General features: G+C 41.4%; 1 protein-coding gene across 1 annotated transcript in view; it reads right to left on the reverse strand.

The window, feature by feature from the left end:
- Positions 1-653: 653 nt before the first annotated feature.
- Positions 654-27552, reverse strand: part of CMYA5 (cardiomyopathy associated 5) — a 105721-nt gene continuing 78822 nt past the window's right edge. Inside the window, exons 10-13 of the mRNA XM_060009238.1 lie at positions 10628-10761; positions 9249-9348; positions 6982-7155; positions 654-1851 (exon numbers count right to left, since the gene is read on the reverse strand). Coding sequence (XP_059865221.1) covers positions 1605-1851; positions 6982-7155; positions 9249-9348; positions 10628-10761 — 655 coding nt within the window. The 3' untranslated portion in view covers positions 654-1604. The remainder of the gene's footprint in view (positions 1852-6981; positions 7156-9248; positions 9349-10627; positions 10762-27552) is intronic.

Here is a 27552-nt window from a genome sequence, read left to right on the forward strand (position 1 = left end):
GTTGGAGAGAAGCACTTACATTTCAGCCTCTGGCATGTTCTGAGTGGTTTCTGGGGATGCCCCCAGCATGAGAGCCCCAGATGTTCACAGTGTAATAACCCACCCATAAAACATGTCCTTCATCCGCTCTTGCCCCTTCCTGTCTCACTTTCCCCACTTCCTCACACGTGCTTCCTCGGACACCTCCTATGTAAAGAACCCAGGCTAAATCTTTACCTCAAGATCTACTTTTGGAGGAACCCCAACTGAGTCAAATTCTAAATTCCATGTGGTTGCTGCTACTGTTGTTATTGTTTTGAATTACACTACATTCCCACCAAAAAAAGTAACAATGACTGTGGGGTGCTGGTCAGTCAGAACCTCATTAACACTTTTAAGGCTTGAAAAAACTGAAGATAGTGTTTCCCATAAAGCAACAAGTTATTCCTCCTGTTTCACGAAGTACCCTTCTTCCCAGCAGCTGCTCCAATTTCAAAGCAGGACGATGAAGGCTTTGAAGGTGCTCTGTTAATGCAGTTACAGATCCAGATTGGGTATGCTAGCTCTTAAACAATGGACTTCAGGATATATGCCAAAAGTAGAACATTGTCTCTCGACATAAGAAAACAACTGAATTGGTAATGTTAAAAAAAATCTGTAAGTATGATCAAAGTGTTTATATTATGGAGAACAAGAGCAATCATCTCAACATGCATTCTAGATTTATCAACTCTGCACACATATTTTAGGAAGATTTTGAGAGATTTCAATACAATATCTAAAAATGACCCACCATTTTATTTTTAGCAAAAAGAGATTCTCAGTTTCTGGTAGTTGTCTGTAACTATAGGCTGAAAATGTTTCGATTTTAAAACATATATGTGTAAAATTCTCACATGAAAATGAGCGGTAGCACAGCCCACTGCAGTGTGATGGCTTTTGATTCACAGTTTGTCCCGTCCAGAGATGCCAGACTCACGTCACATGCAGTAAGTTCACATCACACGTTTTGTTTTACAGACTCTAACCATTTATTTAACAAAATGGAAATTTCTAATATCTAGCACTTTTCTACATTTAAAATTACAGGGAAAAGAGACTCGTGTTCTACAGTATATAATGATTACAAAAGAGTTCGTTATCAGCTTTGAATGGTTAAAACACTTTCTCTGCTGATTAGGACTCCACATCCTTTAGCGAAGTGAGATGACATTTTCCTTGTGGAAAAGGCCAGTGTTTCTTGTTGGAGGAGATGTGTCACCGGTACAACCTTCCCTTCACTCAGACCTGTCTATCTGAGGATTTCTCTTACCAGTGAAACAGATGGGAGTCCATTTCACTATTTTGATTCCCAAGTCAGATATCAATCCTTTTCACTTAGGGAAGAACTCAAACGTATATAAACCAAAAGGCGGAGATTGCTTTTTCCATCCTTTTTACTCACGTGACGCTCTGGAAAGTCACAGTTTTCTTGGTGGTTTTGCTCGCGTGCTGATCCCTGTTCATGGAGCTATTACTAGTGCTCATGTGCAGGAAATGTTTTGAATAATGTCTAGCACCCACAGGAAAGAACAACAGACCCCCCAAATTTGAATTTTGTTCTTGCAAACTCTAAAAGCCAACGATCACTTGTGCCTTGCAGAATCTGGGGGCTCTATTCCCAGGTGCAAAGTGCATTTTCCGGGTTTCTCCAGAGCAAAGGCAGGGTGGACGCCCTCATTAAACCTGTGCCTGATGATGAAGAGCAACTGTCCAGTCTCAGAGTTTATAAACAGGAGCCTTTGGGTGGTGTAGTCCAGTAGGATGCCCACTCTGGCGGGACGCTCTGTCACGTGGACATCGCTCACAATGCCACTGTAGAAAAATGTGTATCTGAAATGGAATGGAATGGGAATTGAAAACTTTGGAAATCTTGAAGGACCATGATAAAGAAAATCACTTGGAGATAACCGATTGTGCAGTTGTTCACCTCAATTCACAATGAGTTGCAATAACATTGTCCCAAATACTTTAACCAGATCCCTCCTAGATGCTAACATGCATAGCTCTTCCCAACAGACGAGTATTTTTAATAATTTTGCTCCTTCTACATTAGGAGGCAGTCCCAGAATAACCAACATATGCCTCCCTTGTGATTTTTCTCAACATTTTAATTCTTTCCCAGCTGCCCACGTGTTTTAACTACTGCATTCATGGTGTGTCATTCTTTTGAATAAAACTCCTTTGAGGCTGCCATGTACTTTAAAAAGTACCGCGGGCTTGCCTTCCATAAAGTGTATTAATTTTACCATTTAAAAATTTTGTAAGTAACTTACATAAGGACCTTTATGAAGTTTAAGAAATATTTCATTATTTTTGCCCAACTTCATCTTGTGTACACTCCCACTGCCCCAAATCAACTTTCCTTTTCATCTTCTCACCCTTACAGCCAAGGGGGGGTGCCTTTGATTTCTTTCTTCAATTCAAACAAATTCAGTTCAACATGTAGTCATTGGGCATATCTGTGTGTCCTGTACTTTGCTAGACCTCTGCACCTCTGGGGGATATGCAGACCATAGCATACTGTCCTTGCCCCCAGGGACCCCATACTCTACTAAGCAGGAATGAAAATTGTTGATGACTTAAACATGGGCTGGGGCTGAGTGAGACTCCAGTTTAGAGCACAGATGGGTAAAGCGTTTCCTTACACATTTAATGGACCTGGTTTAGTTGTGAAAGGAAAGGTTCAAGGCCAGGCTGGCAAGGAGAAATTGCTGAACAGAAGAAGTTAAATTGCTCTATGCAAAAAAGTAACACAAGGTGGGAGTTTTCTCCTGGCAATCTTAGAAACAGAGGGTGGAGCCCTGAAAACAGAAGAATAGAAGAAATGAGAGATGGAAGAGAAGAAAAGAGATGAGGGACAGATCTGTGGATATGATAGGTCTGAGGGTGGGAGTGACACTGGGAAGACTGGGGCCGGAGAAACTGGGTGACTCTGGTGTGGCTGAGAAGGACAAGGACCTTGAAGACCTGTGACATCTCTCTTAAAGGCCCAGAAGCTTGAGTGCAGGAATGTTTAGGAAATGGCAAGTTAGCAATTTCCTCGCTGAATGACGCTCATGTGAAAGGGCAGAGGTTCACGGGGATGGAAGGTAAGCGAGACTTCCACAGTGATAAGGGACCTCTTCAGTGCCTTGCTAATGTGAAATACGGCAGAACATTATGAAGTTTTAGAACCTGTAAAGCACACAGAGGCTGCAGGTGGCAATGACGGAGAACAGCAGTGGGCTGTTGTTGGGCTGCCCAACTTCACCCTTGGAGAACAGATGGAGAACAGGCTGGGGCTCTTACAGAAGGGGCTTGGGGAGCAGATGGGCTCACATTCAGCCAAAGAAGAATGGTCAGAACCGGATGGGGATAAAAGGGAGAAGGCGATCCAAGCCATCGGGGCAGCAGAAGCAGCGATGAGGTGGCAGAATAAACCTGTATGTCACGGAGAACATCACCATCTGATTGATGGGTTAGGAGGGGACATGTGAATGACTTTAAGGATATTACCCGGATAGGTAAGTCAGAGGCCAGGCTCTAGACCTGCCCTGTCCAATATAGTGACCACTTAAATTAAAATTAAGTAAAATTAAGTAAAATTCAAAATTCAGTTCGTCAGTCCTGTTAACCACATTTCAAGTTCTCAAGAGCCACATATGACACCATTTTTCTATTTCTGCAGAATGTGTGATTGTGCAGCACTGGTCTAGAGGGTTCTGAATGCCCATATAAGCCATTTCCCTACCCTGCTTAGAAGGTCCCCGGTGCCCACAGGCCCAGCCCTGGTCAGTCCCTGAGCTAATCGCTACCATGGAGGTCAAGGAGGGAAAGACATTCCTTGAAGCCTTGGACCCACCAGTTCTACAGGGCCTGGAATTCGCCCTGTCTTGTTTCTGCCTCCATTTCCTACTGAGCACATCACTTCCTTCTCCAACCTGCACTCCGGCCTGAAACCAAGCCTATCTGCCGCGGCCTGACTCCCTCCCTATCCTTTGGACTGCTGGTCCCTGTTCAAACAAAGGTCATCCAGAAGCCTGATTCTTGACGCCTGCATGATCCTGGAACTACCTTGGCGAGGTTTCCCACCTGGGTGGACCACCCTTGTGAATCTCACTGATGGCCCAGAATGAGCCCAGCCAGACTCCTCCCCACCCTGGTGGCCACTCCCCTCAGGCCTCCTCATACTCCAGCCTGGTCACATTCTTCCTGGCTTCCCCCTTCACTGTGGTCCCACCTGAGTGTCGACACCACTGTAGATGTTTGTAGATTTTTGAGCAGAAAAGGAAGGGACGTGATGCAAATGATGTTTGAGAAATATTTGTCAGCTGTGACACACAGAATGGCTTGGAGTGGGTGGAGACTGGAAGAAGAACACAGGCATGTTGGCTGTGGATGAAACTAGTAAAGGAAACAAAGCCTTGAACTAGAGAAGTAAGTTAGGAACAGACAGGATGAAATACCGTTGATTCTTTCTCCTTAGAATCTCTTCATTTCTCCTAGCCAGTTGTGACATCTTAAAGCCTGATGCAAGTAGAATCAAGAGTAATACCGCTTGGGGCTTCCCTGGTGGCGCAGTGGTTGGGAGTCTGCCTGCCGATGCAGGGGACACGGGTTTGTGCCCCGGTCTGGGAAGATCCCACATGCCGCGGAGCGGCTGGGCCCGTGAGCCATGGCCGCTGAGCCTGCGCGTCCGGAGCCTGTGCTCCGCAACGGGAGAGGCCACAACAGTGAGAGGCCCGCGTACCGCAAAAAAAAAAAAAAAAAAAAAAAGAGTAATACCGCTTGGTTTAAAACATGAAGCGAGAAAAATGGAAAAACACAGGAGGGTCTGCTATAGCAGTACTCTCAGTAACCTGAAGGCCAGGGTGCTCTAATTTGGAACATGAAATGAGGCATTTAAGACCTGACCTCTCTGTGCTGTGACCACACACAGCACACTCCTCCTCCCAAAATCTACAGAACCTACCCTGGGCCCACAGAGCCAAAGACCAAAGTTGTTGAACCTGCTGAATGAAATGAACAGTTCTGTTTTCTAGAGTCTAGAACTCTGTATTGGACTCTCGTCTTTGGTTTGGGTTCTTAAGGGTTCAAGTGTCTAAGGAAATTTTCATGAAATCAATACCTAGTTCCAGCTCTAAGTCTACCGATTATAAACTCTGGGTTTGAATGATCTTTCAGCTCTAGGAGGAGGCTGAATATCAATTAATCATCATGGCTCTGCCTTGATGGAATGTGACTTTAAATAGCTCTTGGAGATGGTGTCCTTATGAACCATGTCAGAGAATCAAACTCTGTCAAGTAGGATGCAGGGAGAGATGTGCAGCCAGAAATATGCAAAATCCCAATCTGTGGGCCTTTTTCTGGGAACTTGCGAGCACTGCTTCCTTTTTAAGCATTACATTTGAATAATTCTTCACATTTGATTCTTTATGATTTCAAAGCTCTTCCTTGTACCTGACTTCATGTGATCCTCACAACCTCAAAATGTAGCAGACCAGGCATCACTGTCCCCTGACAAGACAGATGAGCACATCAGATACGCTCATTAGATTAGCCAACTTCTGGGGAGTAGTCAATATGAGGCTAGTCGAGAAGGGAGCCAGGACTAAAATCAGGTTCCTGGCTCCAGTCTCATGCTCTTTTATTAGACTATCTTGTGCACATATTCAGTTCATAACATGCTAGCCTTATCTAACGCAGGTTAACAGCTTTTTCACATCAAGCGATTAAACAATACTAATGAGACAGGCTGGGACCTGGGACCCTTTACTGCAGCACTTGCACCTGGACAAATGTCTTCTTGAGCAACAAAATACAAAGAAACTATAAAGGACTAAAAATAACTGCATGCATGTCCAGTTGGGGCAAATTATGAACAACAAGATACAAAAAGGCCAAAACCCAACTGCCACTTCTGAGGTGCCGGGAGCAAAAGCAGGGTACTGCGCATGATCCGTGCCCGCGACACCGCCAAGGGGGTGGGCGGACCACCTAAGCCACGCCTCCCGCCTGACCCAGCAATCCTCCCCTACCCTCAGCCCATATGACGGACCAGCTCACTCCCCCTCACAGAGCGGGCGTGGGTACCTATTACTTGTTCTCACTCTCTCCTGCTGCGGCAGGAGTCCCAATAAAGCCTTGCTTGCATTCCTCGTCTGGCCTCTTATCAATTTCTATTGATTAAAGAGTCCAAGAACCCAGGTCGGTAACACTAATAATATAGCCCAGAGGTTAGTCAGCTTTGTCTGTAAAGGGCCAGATAGTAAATATCTTAGGCTTTGGGGCCATTCAATCTCTATTACAACTAGTCATCTCTGCCATTGTAGCACAAAGGCAGCCATAGGAAATACGTAAACAAATGAGCTTGACTGTGTTCCAATAAAACTGCATTTACAAAAAAAGCAGCGGGTCATATTTGGCCTGTTGGGCTATAGTTTGCCAACCCTTAATATAGACCAGCGGCGGTGGGGTAGGGGGGTGGTACTGGGGACCTACTTCTTCCTCAGTCCTGTTGACTCCTCTGTGGAGGGAGCCCTTTCGGCCTTACCCTTGTGGTCTCTCCCCACCCTGGGGTGAGCTTGGAAGGAAAAACTGGCCATGCATGTGTTTCCCTAACTCTTCCTGACAAGTTTCCTGAGGAGATGCACATGCTTCTCCAGGAACCTACTCTGCCCCACAGGATGGGAAGCTGCCCTGGCCAAGGCTCTGCGTGGGTACAAGTCTGTCTATTAATAGGGTTCGATATAAGAAACATTCTTGCTTTCACATAGGAACCACATTCTCTAAAACCGGCTTCCTCAGTAATCAGAGTAGTAGTTGAATCTCCAAATACTTGAGTCTTCTGTTTTCTTTCTCAGCTGACTCAGAACTTGGGCAGGGAAGTGAGAGGTTATTTATTAGGTCCCTCAGAGCCCTCTGCCTAGACATCAACGCATGACACTTTGATTAAGTGGGGAGGGGCAGGCTCCGGCTTACCTCTGCGGCTCAGAGCAGTGCATGTACCACGCGGTCTCTCCTTGTCCCAGGGCGCCAGCCTGCACCGCCGAGCTGGAGCAGATGCCCAGTCGGTACGCTGGGCAGTCTGTGACAGTGGTTTCCCAGTAGTGCTGGCCACAGGCAGGCAGCTCCTCACCCAGCACTGATGGGATTCTGCAGGCAAAGTTGATCAGGAATTGCCAGGCTTTGTCTCATAAACACCAACATTCATAAATGTGTACACAGTTTAAGCAGGATTCTATCCTCGGAAACTGCTGGAGTTTGACTAAAGACATTCATTGTTCATTGTGCCCCCGACCGTGACCTGATGGCCACAGAATTCCCCAAACCCTCAACATGTATTTAACACATTTCTACTGCCACACTCAACACACATGTATTACACATAGCGTCTCTTGGAGGGACTGGGAAACTGGAAATTAGAATAATGGCAGGATAAAAAGAAATGGCACAATCTCTGCTTTCAAGGAGAGTGAGGAAATATAAGGGAGGCAGGTGAAGAATTCCAAGAGAGCATGACTTGCAAAGTTTTCTTCCAAAACTTGCACATACACAAAAAGGAGTCTCTAAAACCTTCTCTCACAATGGGTTCCAGTGTCTGCTGACTTTCCTGGGCACAGAGACCGAAAACGGTGCTGCTCCTGAAGAGCAAGCTGTCTGGGGAGGCCAGAGCAGAGCGGAGTTCCACCTGGATGAACCAGGTGTAATGCTTGTGCTCCTCAGAGGCTTGTGGTCAACAGTCTTTGGGACTCTGGCCTCTTCAGATGGTAGCAGGTACACCTGAGAGGTTGTCGAAAGGTCTCTTTTTGTCTCACCTCAGCTATTTTTGTAACAGACACGGTGAAGTGAACCAAAGCACTTTCCACTGCGGATGGGTGACCTTGTTTGCATGAATTGCTCAATTTTGCTTTGAAATGGCTGAGACAGCAAGGAAGCATTTTTAATTTAAGCAGCATTAATATTCAGTCAGCACCCTCTCCCTCTCCCCCTTAACAGATGAGAAAGTGATTAATGCAAAGGAATGTACTTCATTTTCTCGTGTCTTTACCCAACAACCTCATTTCAGAGAGGGGGCTACTGATGGGCCCTTGCTCTCTGGAGCAAAGCCCAGCTGCCTGATATTTATGAGTTAATTTTCAGGTTAATAATAAATAAGTAAAATTCTATCAAATACATTAGTTATTACCTATGAACTCTTACCAACCTCCAATCTATTTCTTTTCTCTTTGATTTTTTTGAGAAATCCAAAAGAGACAGAAAAGCCCAATCTATTTCTTAAATCTTTTTTTCCCCTGAATTCACTCATTTGTACATGCTTAGCATCTCCAGTGTTCTGGGTCCCAGGCTAGATTCCGGAGATTAAAGATGCGGAAGAAGAGGCTGTTGCTTGAGGACTAGTCAAAATAGAGCATCTGACCAACGACTCCACAAGTGCTCAGACCTTTTTGCGGATAAGATCAAGGGTGCCAGGGCCCAGAAAAGGCTTGGTCATTTCCAGGAGCAGGTAACACCTGAGCTGAGCCACAGACAGATGAATAGCAGACTGAGAGGAAAACAGCACAAGTCGCCGTTGGTGGGCTCAGGGCTATACTGTGAGAGCACCCTGGGCGCATCAGTGCCAACAGCAGTGTGTTTCACATGCTTTTCACGTACTTTCTCCCATTTGACCATTTTGACCCTCAAAATAACCACGAGAGAGTGCAGGCAAATTGCAGAGCAATCCCCCACCGTGCCCTCAGCTTTTGGATTTCTTTACTTTGCTGCTTCCTTTTGTGGGAGCTTCTGGGGGATGTGGTGGCGGGGGCGGGGGGGAGGGCAAGATCCTGAAAGTCCTGCATGTGGCCAGAACCAGAAACTCAACAAAATGTCATTCTCCTCTATTCCTTTTCAAGTGGATAGATTCAAAATCTGGTTTGCTGTTGAAATAATAGAAGAATTAACCCAGGCTCTTTTTTCATTGAACCAGAGATAATGCCTTAGAACAGCCTATGTGTTAAACAAAACCATCTGTGCTTATATTTCCAATAAAAATACTGACACTTGCTCCAAGTTTGAATGATCTCTGTCACTTTCCCCCAGTAACGAACCATAACTGAACTGTATGTGTGCGTACCAATTTATGCTCAATGTCACACATACCAGGCATGTGCACTAAACCAACAATGTGCTCAGGTGAGGCCACACTGAGGTGACACCCTCAGAAGACTCTCCTGCGGAGGCATCTCGTGCTTTCTTCTTCTACTTACTCTGTCAGCCGTCTCCTCTCAGTGAAGCTGATCTCTGTTCCATCTGAGGAAATCTGCAGAGCAGGATGAGCCGTTTCCCTCAGCAGGAGAAATCTCGTTCCTATTGTAGTTAGAAAATAGGATTATAACATTACTGCAATGTCGAGCGCTATCCCTGGGCCAAGCCCCGCATTTCAGATCGTAGTCTCCCTTGCTTCTAACATCAAAATCCTCTGCTCAGTGTTTTCAGATCCACAGCAAAATTTCTTCCGTGATAAGGACTAGTGAACATCAGTGGCTGGTCACCTCACCCGGTGTGCTTCTCCTGTACTAGCGCTCACTCTATTATGCAAAGTATGCTCCCTGCACCAGCAGCACCTACCTACCTCACCTGGAAACTAGTTAGAAATGCAGAATCTCGGGCCTGCCCCAGACCTCCTGAACCACAATCGGTATTTTAACAAGCTCCTTGGGAGATTCACGCGCACATTAAAGTTGGAAGATGCAATGGTCTATCTAACCTCCAGGAGTGGTTCTAACAGTGGACAGTACAGGCACCATTTGGGACTGCAGGGAACACACTTCTGGACAGACAGCCCTCATGCCCTCTCTTTATAAACATCAGGCTGGCCCTAACCACATCACACCCAAGGTGCGTGCACAAGTTTTTGCTGGTTAAGCAAATCACGTAATGTGCCACCCTCAATCTTGCCATCTTTGGGTCTAGCATAAGATAATAAAATGATCACTCTTCCACTCCTCATTTCTTTTCACAATAATTGAGAACAGCCAAGCATTTTTTTGTTGGCACCATCAAGGGTATTTTCCCCAAAATGCCCTTGAACAGTTTCATCACTTTTTTGAGTTGCTCACTCATTCATTCATTCAACAAACATTAATGGGCACAAACCATGTGCTAGGCATGGAAAATAAACAAAAGAATAAGACTAGAAGCTTGTTCATAGAGTTCACAGTGTAATAAAATAAGAATATCCTCATCCCACTCTTCCCCCAACACACACACACTCAAAACATACCCACAAACGATAGCACATTGTGAACCAAACAAGGATCACCTGAGGAGATTTAAAACACTTGTCAGAGCCCATATCCAGGTAAATTAGACCAGGCTCTCCAGGAGTGGGCTCCCCACATCAGTATTTTCTTAAGCACCTGGACTGATTGCTAATGGGTGGCCAAAGTTGAGAATGTCTTAAACCAGAAAAACAAAAGAAACACCTTGACCTTTGGCCAATCTTGGGTCCTCATGCCAAAAACCTAGCCCTGCCAGCAGGCTGGGGGCGTGAAGAAGTGGCCCTCTAGGATGTCTTCTCTGGGTGGTGGAAGGGAAGGAATGGGAATGCTTGGAAATAGTTCTCTGTGTGCAAAGGAGAAGGTACCTCTGGTGGAAATGAGGGCAGCTTCACTCTGTTCACTTGTCCCAAATGCACTGATGGCTTTCACGTAGAAAAAGTAATTGTCATTGGGTTGGAGGTTAACTTTCAGTTGGAGTCCTTTAATTCCAGAGAAAGATCTAAATATGAAGGGAAAATAATAATTTTAAATATAACCCTATATGCTAAACAACTCATCATATTTCAATCCTGTAGTGAATGAACATCTTTTATTCACAACAAATCACTTATTTTTCCCTTTTTATGACCACCGAGTTAGCAAGCCAGATTTTATAAAATGGCCATTGTCCACTAAATTTACTTTATCAAATCATTTCTACCTTGATCAACTTTTGTCCAATATTGTGACTTCCAGAATGCTCTTTGGAATAGAGCCAACCAAACTTTTTTTTTTTAAATTCAGAAAATAGACTAATTTTGTGGTTATTGAGTCCCCAAGGATATGTTGTTTTCTCTATCAAATTTTGGCTGAGAGGGCACTTGTGGATTAAGATGATATTAAACCAACCTGTAATGCAAAAGACACCATCTCATTAACAGATCCTGAATAGTGGAAAACTTAAGGTGAGTGTTGATTTTGTACATGGTCATCATGCCAAAGCCAGCCAACTTATAGAAACTGAAGATCTCTAAAGAAGACAATACCCTTTAGAGCAAACTTAATCCTGGAGAGAAAAGAGAATTCTAACTGCCAAATACAATCCCCAAAGCTGCTGTTCCTAAACCTCCCATTTACATTAAAAGAAAAGTGCTGGTCGTGGTATCTAAATGGCAGCAGGCTTGGCAAGAACACTGTAACAGCCCAACCATTTAAGCACAAATGGACCTGTTGGATTTGAAGATGGAGCTCTGAACTTGCCAATGAGCTGGAATAATTTTTGTGCCTCTTTTCCATTCTATCTGCTTGATATCGCGTCCTAGAGCATTTATACAAATAAAGTATACAAGTGCTCTTTCTTTTAGCCTCCATTTGGAGAGGCATTGGAGAGAGTTACAAGTTAGGCTCCTTGCTAATAAAAGAAGTCCTAATCTGAGTACTAAAGAATCAGAATCCTGTTCCTGTTAGATGTGCATTGGATACTAGTCATTGAAAACAATAGTACAATAGACTTCAAGTTCATTCTCAGAGGGAGATGCGGGTTTTTTTTATGTTTGTTCCCTTTGTTTGTTTTTTATTTTCTTTGTGTTTGTTTTATTATTAATGAAGGTACCACAAAATCATTAGAATCAAAGAGTGGCCACTGTTCATTCTCAGACTGATTTTTGTTTTCAGGTTATTTCTACTTCTGTTGACTTACTTCATTCTCAGTACCTACCTTAGAGAATACCATGGAGAACCAGGAGAAGGAAAAAGTATCATTGACCCAAAAAACAGATGAACTTAGACTTTTTAGAAGCAGAAAATCTGTACAGAGTAACAATCCCTCCCCCATCAAAGCCCCATGTCTAAAAGCACAGAAAACTCACAGTGTGTTCCTCAGCAGGAGGGGGCAGGGAGGGGAGAAGCCTGGGTCTATTTGTATATTTGCTATTTAGTGCCTGCATCTGGTAAAGGTCAGTACAAACTCCCCAAACCTTATTGGTTGTTATTTCAGAACCTACCACCTGAGCAGGTCCTCACAGAGTACTATCTTTAGATGCATGGAGAATGCATGGATTGAGCCACACGTCCACTGACAACTAATAATGCTTCAATTTATTAACAAAAAAACCAGGTCCTATGACTGAGAATGCAATTCCCAACTAATACCTAGATTGTTATTCTGGGGTAGATGTATTTCTGATCTTATTTGCATTGATGACTGAAGAGATGTTTTCAATGTACATTAATTATAACAAGCTTATTGTCTCAATAAGCACACTCAGATCTGAACTGAATTTCAGACTTCATCCACTCATCAAATAAATACTTATTGATCACGTATCATGTGCCCAGGCCCTGTCCCTGCTTGAGGTGTAAGTGACAAGGAGAGGTGAGGAAATTTCATCTCTAGAAACTGGATAGAACATATGGGTTTCATTTTGTGATAATGCAGGTGTTAAATGCCAAGGATGCTGTTTTTTGGGTAAGTTTTGCTCTTAAATTTTATGCAGTCTGTCAAGGAGGAAATTCCGTATATATAGTCAATTGTATGCTAAGTCTTATTAGTCATTTAAAGAATAAAAGTTTACATGGTACAGAAGCCAATATATGGGATAAGATCTGCTTTCAGTGCGCGAACATGTCATGCAGATGTGACAAATATGCCTAATGCCCTCGCTGACTCTATAAAAGCACCAGGCATAAAAATGAAAGTAATATGAAATATGGTAGGGCTTTATTGTTTATAAGTTGCTGTCTTATGCTCAAGCACCAAGAACAAAGCAAAAAAGCTCAGCTATGAATGGTTCATTTCCACGTCTGTTTATTGTCTGACCTCACTTGAATGTCATAAAAGCCTTCATGTCAGCTGTCCCTGCTGTTTAGCCAAATGAAAGCTTCAAAAATTTTGGAATTTGAAATCTGAAGAGTGGCACTCTTCCATAGATTATATTTTTTACTTCAAAACCAAAAACTTGTCATAATTGCAACTGAAACCACATGAGTTATAATAAGTTTTGCATAGTTTGGAGTAGAATTCAAATTCACAGAATATCCAAACTGAAGTAAGTGATTAGACAGCAAATGGAACCACAGCAAGTTGTTGATGCTTAGGTAAGAAGAGATTTCAGCCTTATCAATAATGTGACTAACCTGACGATGTTAGAAGTCTAGAGCCAGTAATAAAATTCAAAAGGCAATAAGAAATTTGACTCAAAGGGTCTCACTTTGGGTCCTAAGTGTGGGATCCTCCCTACAAGTATCATAGTGCAATGGAAAGGGAAGGCTTTATATGTGGAGGTTCCGGGAATGTGAGGACAAGGAAGCATCTAGGAACCCTGACAGAGCAAATTAGCTGATTGCTGGTAGGGCATAAGCATGCTGTGGGGTTTGATCACAGAGCTCTGCACCCAGCAGGTCTTCAAAGGACTTTCGGCTTGCTCATTGGTAGGACAAAGGACATTTGTTAAACTCCAATGTTGTAAGGCAGAGAGAAATGATTCAAAGGAGACCCCTTGTCTCCTCAGAAGTCTGAAGGGCTGCCATGTAAATGAGAGTGGTCTCCTCTTCTGCTGTTTCAGAAGGAAACGAGTGGAAGCCCCCAGGAGGCTGACGTTTGTCCAATATAACAAAGACCTCTCTAGCCTGAGCCTTTTCCTTCTTTAATTTTTGCAAGGAATGACGGAAAAGTTTGCCACAACTAACCATAGACAATGAGGCAAGAATTATTGATATTTCACATGGGAATTGAAAAGGATCTTTATGAAGAAAAAAAACATTAGGGACTTAATGCTTAACGGGAAAATACTAAAAGCATTCCCATTAAGTCAGAGAGACAGACATGAGGTTAAAAAAAATTGGGAGGTAGGAGGTAAAATTATTACCATTTGCAGATGATATGACTGCTATCTAGAAAACCTAAGAAAATCAGACAAAAAACTCAGAATTTAGTGGAAGAGCTAGATGTGAAACTAATATAAGAAATCAAAACCGTTCATATACAAAAAACAACTAGATAGAAGATAAAGCAAAAGAAAGATCTTATTTAGAATAGTGGCAAACATAACAAAAGTATATAAGATTTATATGAAAAATATTTTTGAAAATGGTACTGAAGGAAAGCACACAAAAGACTTGACTAAAAGGAAAGGCATATCAGTTCTTGGGTACAAAAATGCAACATCACAAAAATTTCAATACTCCCTAAATTAATCTATCAATTTAACATGATCTCTAAAAATACCAAATTGTCAGGGGCAGGGGAGTAGAGGTGACTACACAGTCTGATTCTAAAGATCATATGAAAAATAAACTAGCAAATAGCAAAAAAAAAAAAAAAAAAAAAAAAAAAAAAAGTCATGAAGGGGTAACCTAACCTACATGAATTCTAAAATTATAAAGCTATAATAATAAAAACAGCATGGTACTAGGGCATAAATAGATGGGTCAATGGAATAGATTATAAAGGTGAGGAATAGACCCAAATACATAGGTTCTTTAGTATATAATAGTGGAGGTATTTCAAATCAGAAGGGGGGTTTTCTTGCTGGCACAGCGGGATAGCCATAGCAGAAAAAATAAAGTTGGATTCCCTACTGCGTACTTCCTCCTGAAAGTAGATCTAAACTAACATTAACATTAACAAATACGTATGGAGAGGAGCTTTAAGATGGCAGAAGAGTAAGACGCGGAGATCACCTTCCTCCCCACACATACATCAGAAATACATCTACATGCGGAGCAACTCCTACAGAACACCTACTGAACGCTGGCAGAAGACCTCAGACCTCCCAAAAGGCAAGAAACCCCCCACGTACCTGGGTAGGGCAAAAGAAAAAAGAAAAAACAGAGACAAAAGAATAGGGACGGGACCTGCACCAGTGGGAGGGAGCTGTGAAGGAGGAAAGGTTTCCGCACACCAGGAAGCCCCTTTGCGGGCGGGGACTGCGGGTGGCGGAGAGGGAAAGCTTCGGAGCCGTGGAGGAGAGTGCAGCCACAGGGGTGCGGAGGGCAAAGCGGAGAGATTCCCGCACAGAGGATCCGTGCCAACCAGCCCGAGAGGCTTGTCTGCTCCGCGGGGGCTGGGAGCTGAGGCTCGGGTTCAGAGGTCGGATGGCAGGGAGAGGACTGGGGTTGGCGGCGTGAACACAGCCTACAGGGGGTTAGTGCACCACAGCTAGCCGGTAGGGAGTCCGGGGAAAAGTCTGGACCTGCCGAAGAGGCAAGAGACTTTTTCTTCCCTCTTTATTTCCTGGTACACGAGGAGAGGGGATTAAGACCGCCGCTTAAAAGAGCTCCAGAGACAGGCGCGAGCCGCGGCTAACAGCGTGGACCCCAGAGACAGACATGAGACGCTAAGGCTGCTGCTGCTGCCACCACCAAGAAGCCTGTGTGTGAGCACAGGTCACTACCCACACCCCCCTTCCGAAGAGCCTGTGCAGCCCACCACTGCCAGGGTCCCGGGAACCAGGGACAACTCCCCCGGGAGAACGCACGGTGCGCCTCAGGCTGGTGCAACATCCCTCCGGCCTCTGCCCCCGCAGGCTCGCCCCGCACTCAGTACCCCTCCCTGCCCCTGGCCTGAGTGAGCCAGAGCCCCCTAATCAACTGTTACTTTAACCTTGTCTTGTCTGAGCGAAGAACAGACTCCCTCAAGCGACCTACACGCAGAGGCGGGGCCAAATCCAAAGCTGAGCCCCTGGGAGCTGTGAGAACAAAGAAGAGAAAGGGAAATCTCTCCCAGCAGCCTCAGGAGTTGCGGATTATATCTCCACAATCAATTTGATGTACCCTGCTTCTGCGGAATACCTGAATAGACAACGAATCATCCCAAATGGAGGAGGTGGACTTTGGGAGCAACGATATATATATATTTTTTTCCCTTTTTCTCTCTCTTTTTTTTTTTCCTGTACGCGGGCCTCTCACCACTGCGGCCCCTCCCGTTGTGGAGCAGAGGCTCCAGACGCGCAGGCTCAGTGGCCATGGCTCACGGGCCCAGCCTCCCTGCGGCACGCGGGATCCTCCCGGACATGGGCACGAACCCGCGTTCCCTGCATTGGCAGGCGGACCCCCAACCACTGTGCCACCAGGGAAGCCCCCCTTTTCTCTTTTTGTGAGTGTGTATGTGTATGCTTCTGTGTGTGATTTTGTCTGTATAGCTTTGCTTTTACCATTTGTCCTAGGGTTCTGTCTGTCCGTTTTTTTTTTTGTTGTTTTATTTTAGTATAGTTTTTAGCACTTCTTATCATTGGTGGATTTGTTTTTTGGTTTGGTTGCTCTCTTCTTTCTCTCTTTCTTTTTTCTTTTTATATTACTTAAAAATAACTTTTTTACTTTAATAACTGTATTTTATTTTATCTTCTTCTTTCTTTCTTTCTTTCTTTCTTTTCTCCCTTTTATTCTGAGCTGTGTGCATGACAGGCTCTTGGTGCTCCAGACAGTAGTCAGGGCTGTGCCTCTGAGGTGGGAGAGCCAAGTTCAGGACACCGGTCCACAAGAGACCTCCCAGCTCCACGTAATATCAAAGGGCGAAAATCTCCCAGAGATCTCCATCTCAACGCCAAGACCCACCTCCACTCAACGACCAGCAAGCTACAGTGCTGGACACACTAAGCCAAATAACTAGCAAGACAGGAACACAACCCTACCCATTAGCACAAAGGCTGCCTAAACCCATAATAAGGCCACAGACACCCCAAAACACACCACCAGACGTGGACCTGCCCAGCAGAAAGACAAGATCCAGCCTCATCCACCAGAACACAGGCACTAGTTCCCTCCACCAGGAAGCCTACACAACCCAATTAACCAACCTTAGCCACTGGGAACACACACCAAAAACAATGGGAACTAAGAAACTGCAGCCTGCAAAAATGAACCCCAAACAGTAAGTTAAGCAAAATGAGAAGACAGAGAAACTCACAGCAGATGAAGGAGCAAGGCAAAAACCCAGAAGACCTAACAAATGAAGAGGAAATAGACATTCTACCTGAAAAAGAATTCAGAGTAACGATGGTAAAGATGATTCAAGATCTTAGAAATAGAATGGAGAAAATACAAGAAACGTTTAACAAGGACCTAGAAGAACTAAAGAGCAAACAAACGTGATGAACACCACGATAAATGAAATTAAAAATTCTCTAGAAGGGATCAATAGCAGAATAACTGAGGCAGAAGAACAGATCAGTAACCTGGAAGATAAAATAGTGGAAATAACTACTGCAGAGCAGAATAAAGAAAAAAGAATAAAAAGAATTGAGGACAGTCTCAGAGACCTCTGGGACAACATTAAATGCATTAACATTCGAATTATAGGGGTCCCAGAAAAGAAGAGAAAAAGAAAGGGACTAAGAAAATATTTGAAGAGATTATAGTTGAAAACTTCCCTAATATGGGAAAGGAAATAGTTAATCAAGTCCAGGAAGCACAGAGAGTCCCATAAAGGATAAATCCAAGGAGAAACACGCCAAGACACATATTAATCAAACTATCAAAAATTAAATACAATGAAAAAATATTAAAAGCAGCAAGGGAAAAACAACAAATAACACACAAGGGAATCCCCATAAGGTTAACAGCTGATCTTTCAGCAGAAACTCTGCAAGCCAGAAGGGAGTGGCAGGATATACTTAAAGTGATGAAGGAGAAAAACCTACAACCAAGATTACTCTACCCAGCAAGGGTCTCATTCAGATTTGATGGAGAAATTAAAACCTTTACAGACAAGCAAAAGCTAACAATTCAGCACCACCAAACTAGCTTTACAACAAATGATAAAGGAACTTCTCTAGGCAGGAAACACAAGAGAAGGAAAACACCTACAATAACAAACCCAAAACAATTAAGAAAATGGTAATAGGAACATAAATATCGATAATTGCCTTAAATGTAAATGGATTAAATGCTCCAACCAAAAGACACAGATTGGCTGAATGGATACAAAAACAAGACCCATATACATGCTGTCTACAAGAGACCCACTTAAAACCTAGGGACACATACAGACTGAAAGTGAGGGGATGGAAAAAGATATTCCATGCAAATGCAAATCAAAAGAAAACTGGAGTAGCAATTCTCATATCAGACAAAATAGACTTTAAAACAAAGACTATTATTATAAGGACAAAGACACTACATAATGATCAAGGGATCGATCCAAGACAAACATATAACAATTATAAATTTTTATGCACCCAACACAGGAGCACCTCAATACATAAGGCAAATACTAACAGTCATAAAAGGGGAAATCGACAGTAACACAATCATAGGAGGGGACTTTAACACCCCACTTTCACCAATGGACAGAACATCACGAATGAAAATAAATAAGGAAACACAAGCTTTAAATGATACATTAAACAAGACGGACTTAATTGATATCTATAGGACATTCCATCCCAAACCAACAGAATACACATTCTTCTCTAGTGCTAATGGAACATTCTCCAGGATAGATCATACCTTGGGTCACAAATCAAGCCTTGGTAAATTTAAGAAAACTGAAATCGTATCAAGTGTCTCTTCGGACCACAATGCTATGAGACTAGATATCAATTACAGGAAAACATCTGTAAAAAATAGAAACACATGGAGGCTAAACAATACACTACTTAATAACCAAGAGATCACTGAAGAAATCAAAGAGGAAATCAAAAAATACAAAGAAACAAATGACAATGAAAACACGATTACCCAAAACCTATGAGATGCAGCAAAAGCAGTTCTAAGAGGGAAGTTTATAGCAATACAACCATACCTTAAGAAAAAAGAAACATCTCAAATAAACAACCTAAGCTTACACCTAAAGCAATTAGAGAAAGAAGAACAAAAATACCTCAAAGTTAGCAGAAGGAAAGAAATCATAAAGATCAGCTCAGAAATAAGTGAAAAAGAAATGAAGGAAACGACAGCAAAGATCAATAAAACTAAAAGCTGGTTCTTTGAGAAGATAAACAAAATTGATAAACCATTAGCCAGACTCATCAAGAAAAGAAGGGAGAAGACTCGAATCAATAGAATCAGAAATGAAAGAGAAGTAACAACTGACAATGCAGAAATACAAAGGATCATGAGAGATTACTACAAGTAACTCTATGCCAATAAAATGGACAACCTGGAAGAAATGGACAAATTCTTAGAAATGCACAACCATCGGAGACTGAACCAGGAAGAAATAGAAAATATGAACAGACCAATCACAAGCACTGAAATTGAAACTGTGATTAAAAATATTCCAACAAACAAAAGCCCAGGACCAGATGGCTTCACAGGCGAATTCTATCAAACATTTAGAGAAGAGCTAACACCTATCCTTCTCAAACTCTTCCAAAATATAGCAGAGGGAGGAACACTCCCAAACTCCTTCTATGAGGCCACCATCACCTTGATACCAAAACCAGACAAGGATGTCACAAAGAAAGAAAACTACAGGCCAATATCACTGATGAACATAGATGCAAAAATCCTCAACAAAATAGTAGCAAACAGAATCCAACAGCACATTAAAAGGATCATACACCATGATCAACTGGGGTTTATTCCACGAATGCAAGGATTCTTCAATATACGCAAATCTATCAATGTGATAAATCATATTAACAAATTGAAGGAGAAAAACCATATGATCATCTCAATAGATGCAGAGAAAGCTTTTGACAAAATTCAACACCCATTTATGATAAAAACCCTGCAGAAAGTAGGCATAGAGGGAACTTTCCTCAACATAATAAAGGCCATATATGACAAGCCCACAGCAAACATTGTTCTCAATGGTGAAAAACTGAAAGCATTTCCACTAATCAGAACAAGACAAGGTTGCCCACTCTCACCACTCTTATTCAACATAGTTTTGGAAGTTTTAGCCACAGCAATCAGAGAAGAAAAGGAAATAAAAGGAATCCAGAAGTAGTAAGTAAAGAAGAAGTAAAGCTGTCACTGTTTGCAGATGACATGATCCTACACATAGAGAATCCTAAAGATCCTACCAGAAAACTACTAGAGCTAATCAATGAATTTGGTAAAGTGGCAGTATACAAAATTAATGCACAGAAATCTCTGGCATTCCTATAAACTAATGATGAAAAATCTGAAAGTGAAATCAAGAAAACACTCCCATTTACCATTGCAACAAAAAGAATAAAATATCTAGGAATAAACCTACCTAAGGAGACCAAAGACCTGTATGCAGAAAATTATAAGACACTGATGAAAGAAATTAAAGATGATACCAATAGATGGAGAGATACACCATGTTCTTGGATTGGAAGAATCAACATTGTGAAAATGACTCTACTACCCAAAGCAATCTATAGATTCAATGCAATCCCTATCAAACTACCACTGGCATTTTTCACAGAACTAGAACAAAAAATTTCACAATTTGTATGGAAACACAAAAGACCCCGAATAGCCAAAGCAATCTTGAGAACGAAAAAAGGAACTGGAGGAATCAGGCTCCCTGACTTCAGACTATACTACAAAGCTACAGTTGTCAAGATGGTATGATACTGGCACAAAAACAGAAAGATAGATCAATGGAACAGGATAGAAAGCCCAGAGATAAACCCACGTACATATGGACACCTTATCTTTGATAAAGGTGGCAGGAATGTACAGTGGAGAAAGGACAGCCTCTTCAATAAGTGGTGCTGGGAAAACTGGACAGGTACATGTAAAAGTATGAGATTAGATCACTCCCTAACACCATACACAAAAATAAGCTCAAAATGGATTAAAGACCTAAATGTAAGGCCAGAAACTATCAAACTCTTAGAGGAAAACATAGGCAGAACACTCTATGACATAAATCACAGCAAGATCCTTTCTGACCCACCTCCTAGAGTAATGGAAATAAAAACAAAAATAAACAAATGGGACCTAATGAAACTTCAAAGCTTTTGCACAGCAAAGGAAACCATAAACAAGACCAAAAGACAACCCTCAGAATGGGAGAAAATATTTGCAAATGAAGCAACTGACAAAGGATTAATCTCCAAAATTTACAAGCAGCTCATGCAGCTCAATAACAAAAAAAAAAACAACCCAATCCAAAAATGGGCAGAAGACCTAAATAGACATTTCTCCAAAGAAGATATACAGACTGCCAACAAACACATGAAAGAATGCTCAACATCATTAATCATTAGAGAAATGCAAATCAAAACTACAATGAGATATCATCTCACACTAGTCAGAATGGCCATCATCAAAAAATCTACAAACAATAAATGCTGGAGAGGGTGTGGAGAAAAGGGAACCCTCTTGCACTGCTGGTGGGAATGTGAATTGGTTCAGCCACTATGGAGAACAGTATGGAGGTTCCTTAAAAAACTACAAATAGAACTACCATATGACCCAGCAATCCCACTACTGGGCATATACCTTGAGAAAACCAAAATTCAAAAAGAGTCATGTACCAAAATGTTCACTGCAGCTCTATTTACAATAGCCTGGAGATGGAAACAACCTAAGTGCCCATCATCGGATGAATGGATAAAGAAGATGTAGCACATATATACAATGGAATATTACTCAGCCATAAAAAGAAATGAAATTGAGCTATTTGTAATGAGGTGGATAGACCTAGAGTCTGTCATACAGAGTGAAGTAAGTCAGAAAGAAAAAGACAAATACCGTATGCTAACACATATATATGGATTTTAAGAAAAAAAAGTGTCATGAAGAACCTAGGGGTAAGGCAGGAATAAAGACACAAACCTCCTAGAGAACGGACTTGAGGTTATTGGGAGGGGGAAGGGTGAGCTGTGACAGGGCGAGAGAGAGTCATGGACATATACACACTAACAAACGTAGTAAGGTAGATAGCTAGTGGGAAGCAGCCGCATGGCACAGGGATATTGGCTCGGTGCTTTGTGACAGCCTGGAGGGGTGGGATAGGGAGGGTGGGAGGGAGGGAGACGCAAGAGGGAAGACATATGGGAACATATGTTTATGTATGACTGATTCACTTTGTTATAAAGCAGAAACTAACACACCATTGTAAAGCAATTATACCCCAATAAAGATGTTAAAAAAAAAAAAATCTTCCAACAAACAAAAGCCCAGGACCAGATGGCTTCACAGGCGAATTCTATCAAACATTTAGAGAAGAGCTAACACCTATCCTTCTCAAACTCTTCCAAAATATAGCAGAGGGAGGAACACTCCCAAACTCATTCTACGAGGCCACCATCACCCTGATACCAAAACCAGACAAAGGTGTGACAAAGAAAGAAAACTACAGGCCAATATCACTGATGAACATAGATGCAAAAATCCTCAACAAAATAGTAGCAAACAGAATCCAACAGCACATTAAAAGGATCATACACCATGATCAAGTGGGGTTTATCCCAGGAATGCAAGGATTCTTCAATATACGCAAATCAATCAATGTGATACAGCATATTAACAAACTGAAGGAGAAAAACCATATGATCATCTCAATAGATGCAGAGAAAGCTTTCGGCAAAATTCAACACGCATTTATGATCAAAATTCTCCAGAAAGTAGGCATAGAGGGAACTTTCCTCAACATAATAAAGGCCATATATGACAAACCCACAGCCAACATCATCCTCAATGGTGAAAAACTGAAAGCATTTCCACTAAGATCAGGAATAAGACAAGGTTGCCCACTCTCACCACTCTTATTCAACATAGTTTTGGAAATTTTAGCCACAGCAATCAGAGAAGAAAAAGAAATAAAAGGAATCCAAATTGGAAAAGAAGAAATAAAACTGTCACTGTTTGCAGATGACATGATACTATACACAGAGAACCCTAAAGATGCTACCAGAAAACTACTAGAGCTAATCAATGAATTTGGTAAAGTAGCAGGATACAAAATTAATGCACAGAAATCTCTGGCATTCCTATACACTAATGATGAAAAATCTGAAAGTGAAATTAAGAAAATACTCCCATTTACCATTGCAACAAAAAAATTAAAACAACTAGGAATAAACCTACCTAAGGAGAGAAAAGAACTGTATGCAGAAAACTATAAGACACTGAAGAAAGATATTAAAGATGAAAAAAACAGATGGAGAGATATACCATGTTCTTTGATTGGAAGAATCAACATTGTGAACATGACTATACTACCCAAAGCAATCTACAGTTTCAATGGAATCCTTACCAAACTACCAATGGCATTTTTCACAAACTAGAACAAAAAATTTCACAATTTGTATGGAAACACAAAAGACCCTGTATAGCCAAAGCAACCTTCAGAAAGAAAAAAGGAGCTGCAGGAATCAGGCTCCCTGACTTCAGACTATACTCCAAAGCTACGGTAATCAAGACAGTATGGTACTGGCACAAAAACAGAAATATAGATCAATGGAACAGGACAGAAAGCCCAGAGATAAACCCATGCACATGTGGTCACCTTATCTTTGATAAAGGAGGCAAGAATATAGAGTGGAGAAAAGACAGCCTCTTCAATAAGTGGTGCTGGGAAAACTGGAAAGCTACATGTAAAAGAATGAGATTAGAACACTCCCTAACACCATACACAAAAATAAACTAAAAATGGATTAAAGACCTAAATGTAAGGTCAGACATGATAAAACTCCTAGAGGACAACACAGGTAGAAAACTCTATGACATCAATCACAGCAAGATCCTTTCTGACCCACCTCCAAGAGAAATGGAAATAAAAACAAAAATAAACAAATGGGACCTAATGAAACTTAAAAGCTTTTGCACAGCAAAGGAAACCATAAACAAGACAAAAAGACAACCCTCAGAATGGGAGAAAATATTTGCAAATGAAGCAACTGACAAAGGATTAATCTCCAAAATTTACAAGTAGCTCATGCAGCTCAATATCAAAAAAACAAACAACCCAATCCAAAAATGGGCAGAAGACCTAAATGTACATTTCTCCAAAGATGATATACAGATTGCCAACAAACACATGAAAGAATGCTCAACATCATTGATCATTAGAGAAATGCAAATCAAAACTACAATGAGATATCATCTCACACCAGTCAGAATGGTCATCATTAAAAAATCTACAAACAAGAAATGCTGGAGAGGGTGTGGAGAAAAGGGAACTCTCTTGCACTGTTGGTGGGAATGTAAATTGATACAGCCACTATGGAGAACAGTATGAAGGTTCCTTAAAAAACTAAAAATAGAACTACCATGCGACTCAGCAATCCCACTACTGGGCATATACCCTGAGAAAACCATAATTCAAAAAGAGTCATGTACCAAAATGTTCATTGCAGCTCTATTTACAATAGCCAGGACATGGAAGCAACCTAAGTGTCCATTGACAGATGAAGGGATAAAGAAGATGTGGCACACATATACAATGGAATATTACTCAGCCATAAAAAGAAATGAAATTGAGTTATTTGTAGTGACGTGGATGGACCTAGAGTCTGTCATACAAAGTGAAGAAAGTCAGAAAGAGAAAAACAAATACCATATGCTAACACATATATATGGAATCTAAAAAAAAGAGGTCATGAAGAACCTAGGGGCAAGATAGGAATAAAGACACAGACCTACTAAAGAATGGAGTTGAGGATACGGGGAGGGGGAAGGGTAAACTGGGACAAAGTGAGAGAGTGGCATGGACATATAGACACTACCAAATGTAAAATAGATAGCTAGTGGGAAGCATCCGCATAGCACAGGGAGAGAAGTTCGGTGTTTTGTGACCACCTAGAGGGGTGGGAGGGAGGCTCCAAGGGAGGAGATGGGGGATATATGTATACATATAGCTGATTCACTTTGTTGTACAATAGAAACTAACACAACATTGTAAAGCAGTTATACTCTAATAAAGATGTATAAAAAAAAAGAAGAAGAAGAGATTAGGACACAGACAGACACAGAGGTACCATACGAAGACACAGAGAAAAAACAGTCACCTGCAAACCAAAGAGAGAGGCCTCAGAAGAAATCAACTCTGCAGACACTTTGATCTTGGATGTTGAGCTTCCAGAACTGAAAATAAATATCTATTGTTTTAGCCAAAAAGAAAATACGTATGGCAAAAAATTTTTAAATTGCAACTCATATCATAGATGAAGGCTAATGTTCTTTATAAATCAAAGAGCTTCTACAAATCAGTAAGAAAAAAATACTACACTCTAACAGGAAAAAATGGGTAAAGGAAATGAACAGTTCATAGAAAAGGAAGTACATGGGTCTGAAACAGACAAAAAGATGTTCAACCTAATAACAGAAATGCACAATTAAACTATAATCAGATTCCATTTTCTACTTATCAAACTGTCAAGTTTTATCACACCCTGTGTAGGCAAAGGTATGAAGAACAAAGCACACTTACATGTTGCTAGCCAGAGTGTAAACAGCTACAGCCTCTATGGAGACAATTTGGTAATATCTATCAAAATTCAAAATGTTCATACCTTCTAACCAATCACGGTACTTCTAGGAATTTATCCTACAGATATACCTGCACATGTATGAAACGATATATGCACAAGGATTTTTCTGCAGCACTCTTTGTGAGAATGGAAACAACTTAAGTGCCTCTCAACTGGTCAAATAAATTAATTACAGTCTTAGACTACAACAGAATTGTTTTTTAAAAAACTGATGCAGTTCCATTTGTACTGATATGAGATACCAGGAAATATTTTTAAACAAGAAAAGGTGGTAGAAATATATATATAGTATGCTACCATTTGTTGACAAAATATAGATGCTGTGTATGCACAGATTATCTTAAAAGATAAATATGAATCAGATAACAGTAATTGTCTCTGGGGAGGAGAACTAAGTAAATGAAGTATAGATAGAAAGGAGACAATTTTCACTGTATTCCTTTTTGTATCTTTTGAATTTGTACCATATGTATGCATTATCTATCCAAAATTAATTAAACAATTAACTTTTAGAGCTATATTACAAGTTCAGGAGTTGGTTGAATGTGTTTGCAAAATGCAAACATTAGTTGGAACTCTGTAAAGTAACTTCTCTAGGAATTTTATAATTCAACAATTTGTGTTGGATGGAAGGAAGGGGTGTACATGTGCTCAAGGTAAGCTGAGGGGCTGGTCACCACAAGGAGTGGCTGTCCTCTGCACTGCCATGTCTAATACCTGGATCTACACATGTTTTCTCCCAGGAAAAGGGGGCAGCATGTGTACAAACAATATGGAGGAACCCAGTGCCGTGACTCCTGGAAGCAGCCTACAGATGGTGCTGTCACTGCAGTGCACAACAGATGGCTAAGTATGAATTGTTTTTTAAAAACACAGTGGGCTCTTACTGTTGGCAGCACCAACATTCAGCTAGTCAATCAACACCATTTAATGTGAACTGTGAACAGAGCACACTGCTGGGCCCTATGGGGACCAGCTAGTAAAGCAGTGTTCCCCATACCTGCCTGGGCACAGTAGACCTTCTGAATCGGAGTCTCTTAAGAGGAGCCCGTGAATATAAACCCCAACAAGCATCCCAGTTGTTTTTCTATGATCAGTTAGGTTTGAGAAACATAATCATAAGATAGTGTGGGGTGAGAAGGGGTGGGCAGGAGAAACAGGAAAAAAGAAGAAAAATCCATGAGAACATAAACAACATGAAATACGAGAACAGCTAACTAAATAGTTTTAGCTATTGGAAGCCATTTATAAAACCTTAACTAACCATAAACATGGAATTTTTTGTTTAAGATGAAAAATTTTGGTTAAATCAAGATTAAGAAGAACATTCTTTATATACTGACTTTTGGGGTTTTTTTAAACTTGGTAGATAAAAATTTTTGAACAGGACTATTCTTCATTTGATAAATGAGGATATTATGAGACTCAGTGGTAACTAAACATCACTATTAGTTCATAATAGTATAGAAACATAACACGAGGGCTGAATCCTGACCCACGGAACTTAGGCTTTCCTGTAATTAGCATCTCGCACAAAACCAAAGAGAGCCAAAGGATTCCAGCAGAAGGATCCTGCAGCTTTGTTTTCTCTGTAGCTAGTTACCCTCCCAAGTTTGAATGATACCATTTATATTTCAGGCAGAGAATCCCAGGAGCCTAGTAACATTCATTCATTCTTCTGGATTCTCTAAGCTCTCCTTTACCACTCAGAGGTCACATAGGCGGACAATTACTTGAGGTCCCATAGAACTGCCTGCACAGAATGGCGACTTAACGTTGTGCTTTCAAGAGCCCCTTTAAAAGATGGTTACACAGGGAATGTTTTTGCATCTTTTGTAAAACTGTTCTTAAAGACAATCACTACTATCTTGTTCAATAGCCCTTATATAAAGATCTACGTGAAAAATTCATCTTAGAACTGAATGTCAAGAAATATAATTGTCTCTCTTAGT

This window comes from Delphinus delphis, chromosome 3 (assembly GCF_949987515.2).
Source record: "Delphinus delphis chromosome 3, mDelDel1.2, whole genome shotgun sequence".
Lineage (NCBI taxonomy): Eukaryota > Metazoa > Chordata > Mammalia > Artiodactyla > Delphinidae > Delphinus > Delphinus delphis.